An 18719-nucleotide genomic window follows, 5' to 3' on the forward strand; every position below is an offset into this window, starting at 1 on the left:
TTCCAGGCATTTCTCTCACTTCCATATGGAACTGGCACCTCTCTAGCTATTGTCCTTGCCATCATTCCCAAAGTCGATTGGTCTGCGGATGTTCTAGGACCATGGGGGCCCTTTAAACAAGTTGACTCTTCTGAGAGACCAGCAATTTCTTCCTCTGCTCCAACCCCCACTAGTATGCTCAGTCAGAAGCAATGAGGCTTTACTGTCCCTGGTGCTGGGACTGTGAGCTGTGTAGTATGGTCTAGTGCTGGGAGTGCTCTCCAGGTGTCCTTCCCAACTTCTTAAAACATGTGACTGCACTTTCCACCCGCCTGCTGCTGCTGTGGCTGCTGTCACCACCACACCATGTCTTCTCCACTCCGGCTCTGCCCCTTCTCCAAATCATTAGTTCTTATCATCTGTACTTCCTAAATGAAGTTTGACATTTAGCATGGTGATTAAGAAATGCAGAAGTTGGTCTTCACATGGAGCAAAAATAGATTCTTTATAAAGTTGTGATTTAGTATTATAACACCATGGAATAGATTACTAGTAATTAAAGTAAGAAGCAGCATGCAAAGGTTATAGAATTAGCATTTACTCCCACCTCACTGTAGTTGATTTTGTTCATTCTTGCCAACATAATTTCTGGGGTGTCTGGCATGATGTGGACTTGGGTCTTGTCTTTGTCCCAAGCTTCTGTGTATAAGCGCTGTCAAAGAAAACATATACTGTCATCAGGAAAAATATTCAGTGTATAATTATTAAGAATTTCAGGGCCACAAGAACTTTATAAACAAAAATAACAAAAGACTATGCATTTTAAACACATTATGTATTTATATACATTTCTTCAACTGAAGTAATCAATTCATAGGACAATAAATATTTCTGATCATCTGAAATGTATGTTAATAAAAGGAAATTGAGAATATCTTCTAGGCAAAGATTATTTTACATAAATATATGCTATTTTATCAAAACCATAAAATAATTACAGAAATAAATATTATAAATAACAGATTGAGATAGATAGTCTTTTGTGGCTCAATGCTCTATTTCATTTTTTTTTCTTAGTTATGCTTCTTTTTCTTTGATTCAGCTATAGGAGTCCTACCCTGATTCTCTGAATTTTGAAACCTTACCTTGTTCATGGTGAGAGCATTATTCTTGGCCAATACTTGTTCCAGAGAATCAGTCACACTGGTAAATTTGAGTTTGTCTGGAGGCTGGCGATAGATTTTATCACTCAAAATTTCAGTTGCCTTTTTGCATTTTTCCACATCCAAAGAGCCAATGGGAACCCAGCCGACACCTCTCATCCATTGGAGATCTGACTTGTACATATTCTGTTGACACAAATAGTCAGTAAATATTTATCTCTGTATTGGGAAAATACTTTCATCTAAAGGATATGAAGTAAAGTAAGAGCACTCTTGAAAATTTAGTTTAGTGGACAGGCAGGTATCAGACAGTATTCCTTTTTGGCCTGGAGGGTTAAACAATTAACACAAGGAAATAAAAAATGTTATTCCCCCTCCCCCTTTGTGTGAGTGTGGGTGAACTTGGTTCCACTTGTTGTTACCTTCTCCAAGGGGTGTAAATTCACTTATTTCCCACTTTTGCATGTCATTATGACCATCAGGTACTCACGTCACTCTGGATTTCATAGGCCTGCCGAGCGTGGATGACGTCATTCTGGTCAGGCAGGCACGTCCACTGATGCAGGTAGTTCTTATAGTCCGCATCACTGACTAAGCTCTGGCACTTCTTGGCCAGGACCACCCCCAGCATGTCCACAGGGCTGCTGTACTTGGTCTTCCACTTCTCAAAGTCCTTCTTGTACTCCCTGTCACTCTGGATCTTGGCCACATGCATGCACCACATCATCTTGGGGTCATCTTTGATGTTCCGGGCTCCAATGTGGTGGCCAAGCTGCTTACGATAGCCTTCTTTGTACTTGAACTAGAAGAAAAATGCTAATAGTTACCTATTTTAACTTTTAGTAAAAAGCAATTACTAAGTTCAAATTTTTCTATTCATTAAAAAGATAATGATTTGACCCTAGATATCTCATAAACCATTTAGAAAATAAAGCATATATATGTATACAAAAAAGAAAATAAAAATGAAGATATTTTGCCATTCAGTAATAATAACTAAAAACAAAAAACAAAAAACAAAAAAACCCTGATTTTTGTTGTGAGAGAGAGAAAATAAAATTGAAATGAGTCATACTATATATGGGTTTCTGCCTACTGCTTTTGTCAGTTATCATATAAGCATTTCTCTGTATCATTAAATAGTGTCTATAAACATAAATTTTAATGGCAGCAGATTTCCTGTTACATTGGTATATATTAATACTTTTAACCCTTCTGTGATTGTTGAACATTTATTTTTAAGTTATAATGGCTACTTCCCATATTTTGGAAATAAATAATAATATTTTTGAGTAAATTTATGTTTTAAAGAAAATAAATATCTATAGACAATCACTAGATGCAGAGACAAACATGTGGTCCACATTAACAGATACACTTCAAATAGAATAATGTGTCCCCTTCATTCAGCCCTTATAGGTTCATTGGTTCTTAGGGCATGGGTCTTAGTTTGGTTGTATATAAGAATATATCATGTGGAAAAGCCAAAAGGATGTCTGAACTATAGTCAAGTAACCAATGCTTTTGTTCAGCAGGAAATAGACAATATTTTGAAATTCATGTTGCTATGAACTCAGCCATAACTAGGATTTAGCCTTTGTGTTGATAATTTTATTACCATTATTTTCAACTATTTACTGAGGAAAAAAATCTGTTAGCAAGAACTTTAACCTCATAGGTTAACCACCAAAGCTAAGGCAAAGCCCTTTTCAGGGGCACTTACTTCACTGGCAATGTCTCTGGAGGCCTTGGCTGCCCTGATGGGAATGGCATCTAGCCGCATGTCATAGCCTTTGCTCTTGGCTTCTTCTAGGCCAAGTTTATATTGTTTCTGAAATAGATATAAGTCATCTTAAGTTTGATTTATAAAGTGTATGGAGTGGAAGAAAAATAAATCATATACTATGATTATATTGCTTACCTCACTGTAATTTATTTTGTTTTGTTTAGCTAGTAATACTTCAGGAGTATCTGGCATAATGTGGATACTGGTTTTATCTTTATTCCAAGCTTCTGTATAGAGGCGCTAAAACAGACAAAGAAGACATGACTAGTATGGGCCAGTAATGAAGAGATACATACAAAAATATGGTTTTTAATAAAAGTAAGAGTCTGCCTTTGAGTGGGTTTTGTGGCACCTTTAGGTCCAGATGTCTCATGTCAGTAAGAATCACAACACTCACTTAAAAACCACTTTAATACAAAGCAAAAGAATTGAATATGATTTTTCTTTTATGGAAACAGATTTCAGTATTTATCCACACACAGACAAAATTAATACTTCTCCCAAGTAAAGAAAGAACTTACATGGTTCATGGTAATAGCATTGTTTTTTGCCAAAACCATTGGAATGGAGTCCATAAGGCTGGAAAACTTGAATTTATCTGGCTGTTGACGGTAGACATGGTCACTCACTATCTGCATAGCTCTCTTGTTCTTCTCATCTTCAAGAGAACCACTGGGTAACCAGCCAATGCCTTTTAGCCACTGAAGGTCAGCCTTGTACAAATTCTGAAATTATAAGTGACAAATAACTAAACATAGGCATAATATGTCTCTAATGAAATAAAATTAGTATAGTATAGTATAGTATAGTATATATTTCAATGATTGAATTCATGGGAAATTTAAACATTTGGTATGTCTTGTATATCAACAAATATTCATTCTAGAAGCAATATTTTGAAAAACAATTTAAACAGCAACATGTAGAGAAAGGCCTGACTCTTCTAGGTCAACAGTCTAGAAGCTTCTACCAAGGCAATGGGGGCTTTGCACATCCTTTCTTTGTGGAATGTTTGGGTGACACAGAGTTGGGCATTAGTTGAAGAAAGTACAACTCAGCTGTATAAACTCCATCTCCTTGTCTTTGGGGGAACTTTGATGCTTAAGAAAGCATACATGTTGTTTTATTGGCCAGGGAAAATCTTAGACTCACGTCACTCTGGAGGTCATAGGCCTGTCGAGCATGGATGACGTCATTCTGGTCGGGCAGGCATGTCCACTGGTGCAGGTAGTTCTTATAGTCCGCATCACTGACTAACGTCTGGCACTTCTTGGCCAGGACCACCCCCAGCATGTCCACGGGGCTGCTGTACTTGGTCTTCCACTTCTCAAAGTCCTTCTTGTACTCCCTGTCACTCTGGATCTTGGCCACATGCATGCACCACATCATCTTGGGGTCATCTTTGATGTTCCGGGCTCCAATGTGGTGGCCAAGCTGCTTGCGAAAGCCTTCCTTGTACTTGTACTAAAGGGAAAAAAAATCATGTATCATTTCTTTCAAGATTAACTTATGTTGCCATATTTGTGGTGAATTAAAAACACATTAACTCCAAATATTTCACTTAGCCTAGGGAGCCACAGATTTAAGTCCTCCCCTCCCATAGGAAAGATTAAAAGCAAAATCCAGCTTAAATTTCATATATAATAAATGCATCCTTGAGCTCATCCTCACCCCCCACTATAGGTCTGGAATCATTTCACTGTTTTAATTTGTTACTCTTTGAAAGACTTTGTTCAATTTAAAATGAAATCGAGACTTCTTGGAAATGATAAATTGCAATCAAATCAATAAAAATGGGTTAGAATCTTACTTCGCTGGCAATGTCTCGAGATGATTTTGCTGCTTTGATTGATATGGCATCAAGTGGGAGGTCATAGCCTTTTTTCTTCAACTCCTCATAACCCATTCGATAGAGTTTCTGTGAAGAGATGAATATCACTTTAGGAAATAAACAACTGCAGCTTAATGAGTCCAAAGTGAGAAATATTTTAAGAGTCCACAAGAATAGTATCTAGAATACGCAAATGTAATTGGAAATTATCCCCATTGATTGCTAATGATTCTGTTCTAAACATCAAAGCTCTTCAATTACCTAGATCAACAAAATTAAATGTCAGTGCTTTTCAAATGCTTATGAGAATAAAGCAGAAGTAAATTGGTAGAGAAATGAAATTAAATATCATTTAGGTGCTGTTTTCCAATTAACTTAGAGTGTTTCACTGGAAGTTTTTGTTAGGAAAGAGGGATGACTTTTCATCTAACACCTCTAATGGGGAAAAATCACATCTCTTCCATGTAGCTAAGGCATTGTGATATAGAGTCTACTTCACAGTGTAAGGTCATCCAAAGTAGGATTATATCGGTAGGTATGAAACATAGTCCTTCATAATTTTTAAAATGTAAGATTATTTGAGGAAAATTTAAATAATTGAATTTTAAAAGTTTAGGTGAAATGATCTCTTTCTTCAGACTTGTTACATAATTACATAATTGAGAATGCAATTTAACGCATTTCATCCAGAAACAAGATTGTTTAAATGCCTTTTGATCTTGAATTTGTGTTTACATATATATTTTTTCTTTGTGGCATTACTTTAATACTTTACTTAATATTAAAGTTTTTCTATTAGAGTTTAGAATTTGTCTTTAAAGTGTTTAATTTTTATGTCTATAAATTTCAGGACATTATGTTATGATGACAATAAAAGTAAAAACAAAATTCTCCTGCTAGTTTTCTATGCTGATTCACTTGCCATTCTATTGAATTTTATGTATCAGGCACTATACCAGTGAAGCACTGCAGAATCATTGTCAATTGTCTGTGCCCACACAGAGCTCCTCTTCATATAGGGAAGAGTGGTAGAAACCATTAGGTTATAACGATATGTGTAACCATGGACTATAGGGACAGATAGCACATATCTCCATCTCTGCCGGAGGAGGAAGTGACATTATGTTGATGTGCAAGCTAAAAGCCACTAAATTAGAAATCTAAGCCACATGTAGATCATTAATAGAAACAATTTAGGCATTTGAAATAACCTGCAAACAAATTTACTGCCTTAGAAGCAATTAAAATTAGCTTTCTGAAAACACATGCTGAATTGGAAACTCACATCACTTGTGTTGATTAAGTTTGCTTTAGCCAGAATAATGTCAGGTGTATCCGGCATGATGTGGATTTGAGTCTTGTCCTTGTCCCAGGCTTCTCTATAAAGCCTCTAAAATGAGAAATAAGAATTTTTCACTGTTGTTAGATTAGTGAATGACATAATTAACTTTAAACAGGATTACCGAATTCATCTGAATTAAAACTTATGATTGATAGCATAGGTAGATAGTATAAGCAGAAAATAGCTACAGTATTTCTTGCTTTACCTGGGACATAATTAGCTTTCAAAATAGAGATTATGAATTACATTTTCCAAGTTACAGATAACCCTGCCTGTAAGACATCAACCCAAGTAATTGGAGGCTTTGCCAAGATGATAAAATGAAGCAGTGATTCTCCATCTGTTGGATTGTAAAAGTTTCCCTCAGTGTTAAATTGGGAGACAGACTTGTTTTTTCAAAAGATGACATAGTCAAGGTATGTCTAGAAATTAGGGAGTCTCATTTCCTATGTTATTGTTTATAGTTATACCACATAATTATTTGCGGGGATTAAGATTCCCAAAAGGATTTTGTATGAGAATTTATCAGAAATTCTTGTATATTCCAGAGCAATCCTGTCTTTCTTCACAGAAGGAGACCCAAACAAAAACCTTATTGATTTACTAAAACTGGGATATTAATCTTGTCAGAGAACCTTTCCATAAGATATTCATCAATTACAAAGCATAAAATAGTAACGACAGTGGAGAAACTTGGAGACACCAATTTAAACAAGTGGTCAAAGATAAAATGATCAGCAATGCAACAAAATGATATCTTGTTATCTCCTGGTATAATGTATGCAGGAGGATACAACATGTGTTATCCTATTAAAAATAAAAAGCCTGAATCTAATAATGAGGAAAACCATACAAATCCACACTGGGGGATATTCTATAAAATAACTAGCCTGTGCTCTTTGCAAATGTCAAGGACTTGGAAAACAAAGTCATAGTGAGGAACCAGTCGACATTCAAGGACACTAAAGACATGACAAGTGAATTCAGTGTGTGATCTTTGATTGGATACTGGATCAGATTTTCTTTTTTACTTTGTCTAAGGAGCATTAATGGCAAAATTGAATAAATTCTGTAGTCTCATTGGTTCCTTGGATTTATCAATTTCCCTTTTTTGGGTGTGTGGGGTTGGTCCTTTTCTCCTCCCTGAACATGCTTACTACAGACCTCATTATCAGGGAAGCTGATTCAGACCCTCAGTGCAAAAACAAAGCAAGTCTTGTGAATTTTCATATGCATTTATCCTGGTTCTGAGCTAACCTTTCTGATTAAGATCAGAGTTTCTCAACCTGTATCGTGAGTGTTGTCTAACACTCACGGTACAGGCTGATTCTTTGTAGGGGCAGGGGTGGGGGCCATCTTGTACATTTTGGGATGTTTGCAGTATATCTGACTTCTATCCACTAGATGTCAGTAGCTTGCCACCCTCAAATTGTCACAACCCAAAAGGTCTCCAAGTGTTGCCAAATGCCCCTGTGGGACAAAATTGTCCCTGATTGAGAACCATTAAGCTGGACCATTTGTTTAACTTCATGTGTCACTTTTACCCCATGGAAAATAGAGAGAATGCTATTATCTACTTATACTGAGATGAATGTATTGGTCTATTCAAAAGGAGAGACAGGAGGCTCAAGGCCCTTGGGGTCTCTGTCCTGAGACCTGTAATCAGGGCGCAATGTTGAGGAGTCTGTCCTGAGACATTGATGTTGATAAATTTCATGATCCAGGGTTTTTCTCTTGACCACCTTATTAGTTCAGAGCTTTGTAAACAGACCTGTTTCATGGAGAAAAAAAATTTTTCTTTGGATTCCCAAGGGGGAAGTATTTTGCATAAATTTGTTGTTTTATTAGTCAGGTGGTTGGATTCAAATTTCCATCATAAAAACTAAACAAGACAAAAATTCCTAAAGTTTTATAATAAAATTGACAGGTCAGCATTTACTATGAATTCTGGATACCAAACTTGCCAGTAATCTGTGAGAGGTGGATTGGAAAGAGAGGAGCTACAATTTATCAAATACTTACTATAAGCTGATTATGAGCTTATATATATTATATAAAAACTAATATGTATGAAATATGTAAAATATATTGCATATCATACATATTTAGATCTTTCTAAGACCCCAACGGTTATTATTATGTATTGACTTAAATTTTCTTACCAGTTGCAGAATCTTAGTGCACACAATTCAACTTTTCATAATTTTCAGGGTTATGCTTCTAACTGAGCAATTATAACTACTCTTTCTGTTTATTTGCATAAAATACTCTATACTGCTATCTTTCATTTATTTTATTCAATAAATATTTATTGAGCACCTAGTACAAGTCAGATACTGGTGTCAGTTCTGGAGAAGGAAGTTGAAGTTCAGATATATAGAAAGAGAAAGGGAGAGAGAGACATTTATAAATATATTTATATACAATTGTCTATGTATCTTGGTTCAGCTAAACAAAATGCATTATTATCACTGGGAAGAAAATAAACTCTTTTTAATATTTCTATTGTCCCTATGTAAGATACTAAGAATGTCTCCCTCTCATACACTATACCCCAACAACATGTAACAACAGAATCTGGGTTTTCAATGCATGGAAGTTTCAAAGAAAAAAAAGTATGTTCGATAGATTTCTCATTACACTTTGGATAAGCAAACAAACAAACTTTGGGTAACAAAAACTGATACTAATCCATTTTTACATAATCCAGTGAGGGGTAGATGAAGCAACTAAATATAAAACACTATGCTGTGATGTGCTATTTTGTGTGATGTGCTATTCTACTAATTTATTAAGCAAATTATATTGAGCACCTATAAAATATCAGGCATATAATTTACTTTATTCATTTCCAAAGAATTATACTCACGTCACTCCTGTTTTTGGCATTTGTCTTTGCCAGAACTACGTCCATGGCATCAGCAATGCTGGTGAACTTGTTTTTGTCTGGGGGCTGACGATATTTCCTCTCACTAATAATTTCTGAAGCCCGCTTGTTCTTTTCTGCCTCCAAAGATCCCAGGGGACTCCATCCTATGCCTTTCAACCACTCAAGGTCAGACTTATATATATTCTGTAAAAATACAAAGCAAGCCATCAAAATCCCATTCTCATCTACACCCTTGACTCAAGTGAGTCTACACATTGCAAAAAGATGCATTTTAGGTATTCAGTAATAATTCCTCTTTCCAGTTTCTGTCCCTCTATGACTAAATGGCTACTCATATGAGGTAGGAAGTAATATATAAAACATTAGATGTAATAGAAGCTTACATCACTCTGTAGTTCATAAACTTTTTTAGCTTGAATAACATCGTTCTGGTCAGGCAGGCATGTCCACTGATGCAGGTAGTTCTTGTAGTCCACATCACTGACCAAGGCCTGACATTTCTTGGCCAACACCACCCCCAACATGTCCACTGGGCTGGTGTATTTGGTTTTCCACTTCTCAAAGTCCTTCTTGTATTCTCTTTCACTCTGTATTTTGGCTGCATTCATGGACAGCACAAGTTTTGGATCATCTTGCAGACTCCGGAAACCAATATGGTGGCCAAGTTGCTTGCGGTAGCCTTGTTTATATTTAAACTGAAATAAGAAGAAACAGTTCTTTTATTAACATAAACAGAGGTCAAGTTAAGCCCAGTTTGATTTGTTTGTATGTTTTCCAAAACTGAAATGAGAGAAGGGATATCTATGTTAACTTAGTAAGAAATGTAAAAACTTAAGTAGAGGCTTCCAAAGAAATGTAATGTAACTGAGTATCAGGAGAGGTGGTGGTAGAAATTCACTCCAATTAGAGGCAGAAGTATATTCTGGGATGTCCTAGCATTGTGTATGCTGACTTCAGGGTATTGTTTGAGAAAACACTTGTGACATCCTTAGGGTATTAATGGGAAAGTAGAATGGCAAAATAAACAAACAAACAAACAAACAAACAAATAAATACAGCAGTTCCTCTCTATATTGCGGTTCACTTATCATGGCCTCACTGTATCGCGGAATTTAAAAAAAATTATATTTAATTATTTATCGTGGATTTTCCGCTATATCGCGGGGTTTTGCGGTACTGTATACATATGTTGTTAAAGTTACGTAGGTTTAAGAGTATAGAATAAATGTAAGGTTCCTAATTTGCAGGGGGCCATAATACCCACGATATGTGAGGGAATACCATAAATAAATTAGGAACATTCAGGACTTGATGAACAGGCCTATGAGTGAAGATTAATTTATTAAGCAGCAGAATGTTTAGTGGTTTCCATGGTTATGTCATATAAATTTGTCCTGTTCAGGATCCATTTCTTAATGCACATTTGGTTAGAAACAGCTAAATACAATATGTTAGGTTAGGAAGAACATTCTACATGATCTCAACATATGGCCAAGGTGGATCAAAATGAACTACATCAACTTAAGAAAGTAAAAGTGAAATCCAATATTTATATTCAATTGGGAAAATTGCATTAGTACTGGATGACAATAACAATAATAATGATAGTAATAATAGCTAGATGCTGAGGACACATTACAACTTACAGAAGTAGGTTATACTCTCTTGACACCAACTTCATGGTTATATATACTAAAAATACTCAGGAGTTTAAGTTGATTATAAGCTCTTTATGGGAAATCTGATAAAACTGCTTATTAAAAAAAGTATCACAGATGCTATACTGACACAGAGAAAGGCAAGTCAGAAACTCCTTTACTCTGGCTTGACTTCTTGTAACAGGAAAACAACACCAATTTTTGAAGCACTCTATTTTGGAAGGAGTTTTAGGAAAAAAAAGAGTAAATCAAAAGTAGAATGATCAGAAGATTGAAGGAATTATAAAACTAAAATCAAAGAATATGTAAGAAAGTTGAAATGTTTGAAGAGATATCAGGTGGAAGAGGAAATAAGCTACTTTGTGGTGTTTCTAGAACACAGAATGAGAGTTGATTGGTAACATAATTAAGTTTCATCTAAGAAAATGTAAAATAACATTTTGAGATGATCCAACAAGGAAATGGACACAAAAACTTTCATATTGGTAAGTATTCACAGACTGGATAACCACATGCTGGAGATGGAGGGAAGGGTAGGACATTCGTGGGTAGGTGGGATTAAATAAACTAATTTATCTTCTAACTCTAAATTCTATGACTTTAATTTATTAAGTATTTATAAAAATTGTTCTAATTTTCTTAAATTTTATAGATACAAAAACCACTTGAAACTGAGAGGAGGCTGGTGTATCTCTCCACTCCATGACCCTTTCCTTTCTTGGGTAGTGAGTAAAAACTTTACTCTCTGCTATCTGTTCTGTTCCTGAATCCTTTCACAGCCTGCATCACTGACCACCCTAACATTTTGGTGGCCTGTATGGGGACATTCTCTATTTCACCCTCTCCTCCAGCCTCCTGAGACTTGAGACTGGAGGAGCAGTGGGAAGAGGAAGCTCAACCCGGGCTAACCCCCTAACCCTGTCCTGTGAGGCTTGGAGACAGGATTCTAGTCCTTCTCCATCCCTCCAGACTCTGCGGACAGCCTCCTCCTCAGCCACCCTCATGGCCAGTGATTGATAAGTCTCTCTGACGCTCAGGATGAAAACATTCACTTTGTTTAAAGCAATAGCTTATCTCTGTTTCCCACCCCCCAACCCGCGCCAGTCTTGTTGTAAACCCCAGAGCTGGGTCTATCACTTTCCCAGGGGATTGGTTGGGAGGGACACCTCCACCTATCTCCCTGCTCTCAAGGCTCAGGGACATCTGGTTCTGAAGCGGATCTTCATGGTTGGTCTGCGCTCAGGCTCAAGGACACTGGACTCTGGCCACAGATCTCTAGGTCATTTGATTCAGGGACACCCTTCTTGAACCCCCTTCCCCACCTCCCTGGCTATTCTCATCCCTGAGATATGCTTCCCTTTTACCATGGGCAATACTCATTCAACCCTGCCCAAGGACTCCCCATTGGGATGGAACTTGGAGGCTCTGGGACTCCGACCTCAAGCCCAAGCACTTGATTCTCTGTTGCAACATGGCCTGGCCTCAGTACAAACTGGGTGACCAGGACTGGCCTATGGATGGATCTCTTAACTATAATACTATCTCCCAACTTGACCTTTACTGTCACCACCTTGATCCCCTCCTTAGATTTGGTTCTCGAGGGGAGGAGACAAGATTTTAACCTTCAGTTGGAATTCCAAGCCTCTTTCACCCAACTATGACTTTTCATTAAATTTGCCGCCCTGCCCCCCCAACCCCATTTGTTTTCCAGCTGAGCAGCACTCTAATCCCTTAAAGTCATGCTCTTTTAATCAATATTCCCAGCAAGGGGTGATGCTGTTCCCTACCTGCCTAACCCAAGTCCTCTAGTCAACTCCTGTTTGTGTCCACCTTAGGTAAAAACAAGTTACAAAGAGGGAAAAAAAATCTCATCTGGAGATCCAGGAGCTGCTAAGTCCTGGGGAAAATTGGGTCTGCCTCTCAATGCAGAGAAAAAAGTGGCATTTTAAGCTCAAGCCACTTTTCTGCCTCTTTGCCTGATGAAACCAAAGTGCTTTTAGGAGAAGCTTGCTTTTCTTTCCCTACATTTTTGAAATGCAAATACCTGGTCTTCTTTAAGAACAATTGTCTAGGCCATCTTTCTTTTTTTTTTTTTTGCAAACATAGGCCATCTTTTAAAATACAAATTTTGGGGGAGATACAAAGGAGGAAAACCTTAGCTGAGCGAATCAATTTAACTTATTTCAGCTATTTCTTTCTATATTAGTAAATTCTGATAAAAGTTATTGAATATCTAGGTATTTTGAAATATACCAAAACATTGATTGCTAGACTTGCTTTTGGTTTTTTATTACAAAGAGGCTGTGGAGTGGATTTGGAGCTGCAGATAAATGTCTTGTTCTTTGTTGGAGGTGTGTTTCTTGAAAGTGAGAGTGTGTCTGCCAATAGAGAAACCTGTGTTTCTAACGATCATGAGATGTGTTCATAAGTCAATCTAGGGAATGAGAAAAATAAAAACAAAAAAATAATAAAAACAAGAACTTGAGAGGATATACAATCTCTACAATGGTAGGAAAGTTCATTTACAGTTTGTTTAACTTTAGGGGAAGATTTCAAAAGTTTCTAACTAATAGGTTTACTTGGAAAGAAAGTAGGTACTATAAAATGTTGTGTTGTTAGGAAATTATTGATGCCATTTCTTTAATTCCTAACCTATCTTTCCCTTATGGGGAGCACATAACATGAAAATGAGTTTATATTGTGGGGAACTTGCAATCATCATTATTGCCATTATTGCCCTAAGTTCCATCACCACATTGACTCATTTTAATGAGGTATTGACCTTCAAGCCGGAAAGCAGGTAATAATACATTATCTAATTAGTTTTCCAGTACTTTTGGAGTGCCACAGATTAACTGAATTAAGGGGAGTCTTCCCTTATATTCTTAGAATTTGTTGTTAGATCCTGTCTTTAGAAAGTCTTTCTCTCCAAACCAATTCCTTGTTTTGTTTGGTTTGATAGATTTTGATTAACAGGTTGAGCTTTCCTATAAAATTCTGGTAATTTATTTTCTATAGCCAAGATCTTCTGATTTTTTTGTGGTTAATTACTAGGACTAACACAATGAGGCATCAAGGTATCTGGTGCAGATACAAGTTTCTCCTTATGGAAGTCAAAGTAGTACTTACATCACTAGCAATGTCTCTTGAAGCTTTGGCCAACTGTACAGAAATCGCATCAACTGGGAGATCATACCCTTTCTTCAAAGCTTCTTCCCATCCAAGTTTATAGAGTTTCTGCAAATTAAAGAAATGATTTAGTATTATTCAGTGTATATTAAAACCCCAACAGATTACTGAACAAAATTTTACCTAGAGAATAGAGACCTAGGTAAATCTAACATCATCTACTTTAGTTCTAAAGATAGGGATAAAAACAAAACAAGCTGTTTAATAGAGCATTGACTAAGCGTTGCTTTAATTTTTTTGGTTCTGAGACAACCCCCACACCAGGGCATATAATTGAGTATGGCCTTTTCTGTTCAGATGCAATATAGGCATATCAGGTATATAGAGTAATTTTCCTATGCTATGCACTCATATTTTGAACAAAGATGTTAAAATACTTGATAACAAAAAGGTAACAAAATATTAATTATTTAAATGATAAAAGTAATAGATGATAGAATGCCTTTTATAAGATGCAATAAATGAATTAAACTTCCTGAGTCAAATTCATTGAATGGATGCAAGTGTATGAAAACTGAGTAACAATAAAAACAGCTATAAGTCTTTCAGGACTTATTGTTGGTCAGGAACTGTCCCAAGAGCCTTACATGGAATTTCTCATTTGCGCCTCACAGCAATTCAATGTCACAGGCACTTCTATGGCCCCGATTTTAGGGATGAGGATATTAAGGTTCAGACCAAAATTACACAACTTATAAATGGCAAAACCAAACTCACACAGGCCTGTTTGATACAATATTTTCTCTCAAAAATTATTAATTGATTTCCCACTCTCTGCCAAAAACAATGAGTCCTGTGAAAAACAAAACAGATCCTGCCTCCATGGAACACACAGTCATATAGCCATAGCTGAAGCTCTTGCTTTTAACATCCCGAGGCCAGCCAGTTTGAGTCATTCATTTCCACGCTTTAGCATTTATGTCAATTTTTTTTACCATTATATCATTAAATAAATTTAATTGGTTTCAAGCTAAATTTTTATGTAGCTTTACCTGACTGTACTGTGCTTGATTCTGTTTGGCTTGTAAAATATCTGGTGTATCAGGCATCAGATGGATCTTGGTTTTGTCTTTATTCCAATCAATAGTGTATAAGTGCTAGGAAGTTTAAAACAAAAGCATTTGAAATTTGAATAACTTTTTAGGACAGACCAGAAAGAAAAAAAATAGCAGAGTATTTGAATGCACACAATTTGAACTGGGTTACATTAATTTATTAACTAAAATAGTACGTCATTCCGAGAAGATACCAAAACCAAACTCAGATTTTAGAAATAACCTTTTAAATGTTTTCTATCTCCTAGGATCAATCAAAAATGCTTAAGGTATAGTAATTGAAAAACTTAATTTCTAACTCATTTAGAAGAGCAGGAGAATTAAAAATAAGAGGTAGGCAGCAGAAAAGAACAGTGCAGAGCATTCTCTGGAACTGTTTGCTAGTGCCTAGAAGTGGTGAACCAGAATCAAATGTCCCAGACAAGAACCAGAACTGTGAGCCCCACTTTGCTGGGAATTGTATGGAAGGATGGCTGTTCTGTCTACCTTGTTCATGTTAAGCGCATTCTGCTTGGCAAGAACCATGTCCATGGAGTCAGTCAGCTTCTTAAACTGGAAATTGCTAGGGTGCTGGCGGTATTTCTGATCACTGGCATATTCAGTTGCTTTCTTGGCCTTCTCCACTTCTAGGGAACCAGCTGGACTCCAGCCAAGCCCTTTGTACCATTCATTGTAATCCTGCTTATATTCATTCTATAAAGAGAAGAAGCAAATCAACTTTACCTTATCAATTTACTTTTTTAACTTTATTTTTATTGGTGACACTATTACAGATGTTTCCATTTCACTGCCACTGCCCACCTCCACCTAACTCCCATTCCACCTTCCCACTGGTCTTCACCACACTGTTGTCTGTGTCTATGTGTTATATATATGTATTCTTTGATTAATCTCTTCAACAAATACGAAAGTGTGGCATAAAAGACTGTGATTTCCATTCCCATGCTAGGAATCCATCCATCCATCATCCAGAAAGAAGGGAGCCTTACCTCACTCTGTATGTGCTTCATATTCTTGCTCAGCTGGATGTTCATGGCATCTGGTAGGAGGATGTACTTGTGAATCAGGTGCTTATAGTTGGTATTGGTGATGTTGGCTTGGGCATCCTTGGCGGCTGTGACACTGAGCATATCAGCAGGGGTGTGGTAGTTGGTCTTTGTCTTCTCATAGTTTTTCTTGTATTCCCGATCAGATTGTATCTTACCCACTTGCATGGAATGGACTAATTTGGGATCATCCTCAAGACTGCGGAAACCAACCATTTTCCCCTTCTCCTTTTCATAACTATATTTGTATTTATACTGTGAAGAAAATTTAAATTTAAATATTTATTTAGAGCAATTCCCTTGACTTAAAAATCATTTTAGTCTCAGCATTCTGTATTTTATAACAAGTAATACTTGTGTAGAATTCTACAGTTCACAAAACACATTTTTCCCATTTATTTGTGTAACTTTATATAACCCTACTTAATCACGTAGGTGGCAAAGTTATTATTCATGCCCCCATTTTATAGATGAGTAAGCTGAGAGCCAGAGGTAAGGGATTTATCACTAAGGATTAGAACCCAGATCGTGTAATAATACACCACACTGACTTCCACACACACTCTGCTGTTAGTGTTAAATAGGCCTTTAGTTGATAATAAGAGTACAGCAAATGAGAGAAAAAAGCAGAATGCTCTAAGCAGCTTGATGCTTCCATGAAATCATCTAGGAAGTCTCTTACAGATGAGAATAGGTTCAGTTATGAGATACACAGTATAATTTTAGAGTAGCTTTATATTTGTGGAGCACTTTTTCTTTTAAGACTCTCTATACTGGTCTAATGGGGAAGAAATTTTACTATTTATCAGCCCATTCCCCTCTATAAAGGGGGAGAGCCTGATATATGGATACATTCTGCCTATCTCTTGTGGTTTTGAGTGTACAAGTTAGCCAGTAGGAGTTGGGAGCACCAGTTCCTCCAGAATACTGAAGAAGACTTTGGAGTTATCCGGACAAAGTGAGATAAAGATGGTTCAGTGGGAAAGGAAACATGGAGGACAGAGATAGAAGAGGAGAGAGCAAGTATAACTGGGGGATGGCTAAGAAAATTGTTGTGAAATGTGCTCCTCTCACTATACCCAAATCACTGAATACTCATTGTGGGTGGATTTTGAGGAGAGGGGGACAACCAAATGAAAGAACTGAGTTTCACAAATCTTACTTGTATGCTATGGTGTTGGTGTGCTGGCACACCAGCTTCTAGGGGGAAATAAGCCCTAAGGTGTAGTGTTTGCCAATTTCTGTGGTGTAAATATTCCCACCATGGCTAATGTCAAACTACCAACAGTTTAACAACTGCTTTGCACAATTTCTGATTATTTAATAATCAGTTGTCATGAGCACAAAAGATCAGCTCCTCCAGCAGGCCACTTCACGAGACATCCTGTTAGGAAGACAGATCCTAAGAGGCAAGAACAATGCAAGTTTTTGGATTTCTACAGGCCATAGTCTTGGTGATGGAGTTCAAGGTAAATTCACCTAGACCTCATGAGTCAGGGAGCAGACATCTATGTGGTCATAATTGGTTAGCATTCTGTTTTTTTTCAGGAATACCAGAGAAAACAAAATAGCAAAGCTAAGAAGAATTCACAGGAAGAATGAGGCTATTATTAGCAGGCACGTTTTCTTCCATATTTTATCCACTCAGCTTTTCCAGAACTCAGCCTTTATTGTTCTGGTGGATTAGAATGCCCCACCCAGCCAGGTGACTGCTTTCCTTCAGACTTACATCACTTGCAATGTCTCTTGAGGCCTTGGCAGCTTTGATAGGAATTGCATCAGTTCTGAGATCGTAGCCTTTCTTTTTAGACTCTTCTAAAGAAAGTTTGTAGAGTTTCTGTAAGAGAGGCAGAGGAATAGTTTCCTTTTAAGCAGAAATCCTAGATTTATTTTAAAATAGTAAATTAGCGCTGTGGCATTATTTTTATTTTTGAACAGACTGTTTCACTAGTGGCTCAATGGCTGACTGTTCTCACAAATAACATAATTGTGTTTGAAAAAAAATTCATTACAAATTCAAACATGTCTGTAAAAAAACAGAAAAAGTGAAAGTTCTCTATCTCTATTAGGTTATAAATATGCATTTTAAAAATGTGAAAGCCCAGTAGATTCTTATTGATGCATTTTATCAAGTGAAAGTCAAGGAAAGACTACAAACAGCCACATTCTTACATGAAAAGAACACTTCATTGTTTTGCAGTTGACACCTTTATTTATATAATTGTGTGGGTTCTGTGATCCAAAAAGAAATCAGTAATCCCAAATTCCTATGTAATTCAAACGAAGGAAAGAAAAAAATAACTTGCAGAATTAGAGGATTCCTTAGCAACTATGGTTAGCATGAGAAAGGAAGTGGAATAAAACAACCTATGCATTTTCTAATATTAAGCGTTGCACATTTCTTGTTATGAGGCTTGTCCCAAATTCTTCAAAATGTGCATCTTATTTTCTATTTAACTCTTCTAGACTCCTTCTTTAGGACCATCTCAAAAGCTTGGTGGACGGACTGTCTAAGAACGAAGTTCTAAGATTCTCACTTTCTTTTTCTCTCCTGGCCCTCAAGTGCTTCTCTTCTTGCCAAGTGTCTTAGTTTGATCAGGGGGACTTGCCCCTAAAACAAAATCCACTTGCCCTTCTAATTCCTAATTGCTGGGCCCAAGTCTCATCGACAGGCTGACTCTAAATGTTAGCAAAGCAAGATAGAGAAAAATTCACATTTTTGAATTCCTACCATTACTTTAAACACATTTACTTTCATAATTAAGACATATTATTAGCTA

General features: G+C 36.7%; 1 protein-coding gene across 1 annotated transcript in view; it reads right to left on the minus strand.

The window, feature by feature from the left end:
- The window catches only part of NEB (nebulin), a 204610-nt gene that overhangs the window by 118985 nt on the left and 66906 nt on the right, over window positions 1–18719 (minus strand). The window contains exons 40-55 of the mRNA XM_090279733.1: window positions 17669–17776; window positions 15883–16194; window positions 15380–15586; window positions 14831–14935; window positions 13779–13886; window positions 9375–9686; window positions 8971–9174; window positions 6045–6149; window positions 4739–4846; window positions 4081–4392; window positions 3450–3653; window positions 3064–3168; window positions 2866–2973; window positions 1633–1944; window positions 1125–1328; window positions 587–691 (exon numbers count right to left, since the gene is read on the minus strand). Coding sequence (XP_090135859.1) covers window positions 587–691; window positions 1125–1328; window positions 1633–1944; window positions 2866–2973; window positions 3064–3168; window positions 3450–3653; window positions 4081–4392; window positions 4739–4846; window positions 6045–6149; window positions 8971–9174; window positions 9375–9686; window positions 13779–13886; window positions 14831–14935; window positions 15380–15586; window positions 15883–16194; window positions 17669–17776 — 2919 coding nt within the window. The remainder of the gene's footprint in view (window positions 1–586; window positions 692–1124; window positions 1329–1632; window positions 1945–2865; window positions 2974–3063; window positions 3169–3449; window positions 3654–4080; window positions 4393–4738; window positions 4847–6044; window positions 6150–8970; window positions 9175–9374; window positions 9687–13778; window positions 13887–14830; window positions 14936–15379; window positions 15587–15882; window positions 16195–17668; window positions 17777–18719) is intronic.

The sequence above is a fragment of the Furipterus horrens genome, unplaced genomic scaffold, assembly GCF_987537825.1.
Source record: "Furipterus horrens unplaced genomic scaffold, mFurHor1.1.pri manual_scaffold_1, whole genome shotgun sequence".
NCBI classification, from domain to species: domain Eukaryota; kingdom Metazoa; phylum Chordata; class Mammalia; order Chiroptera; family Furipteridae; genus Furipterus; species Furipterus horrens.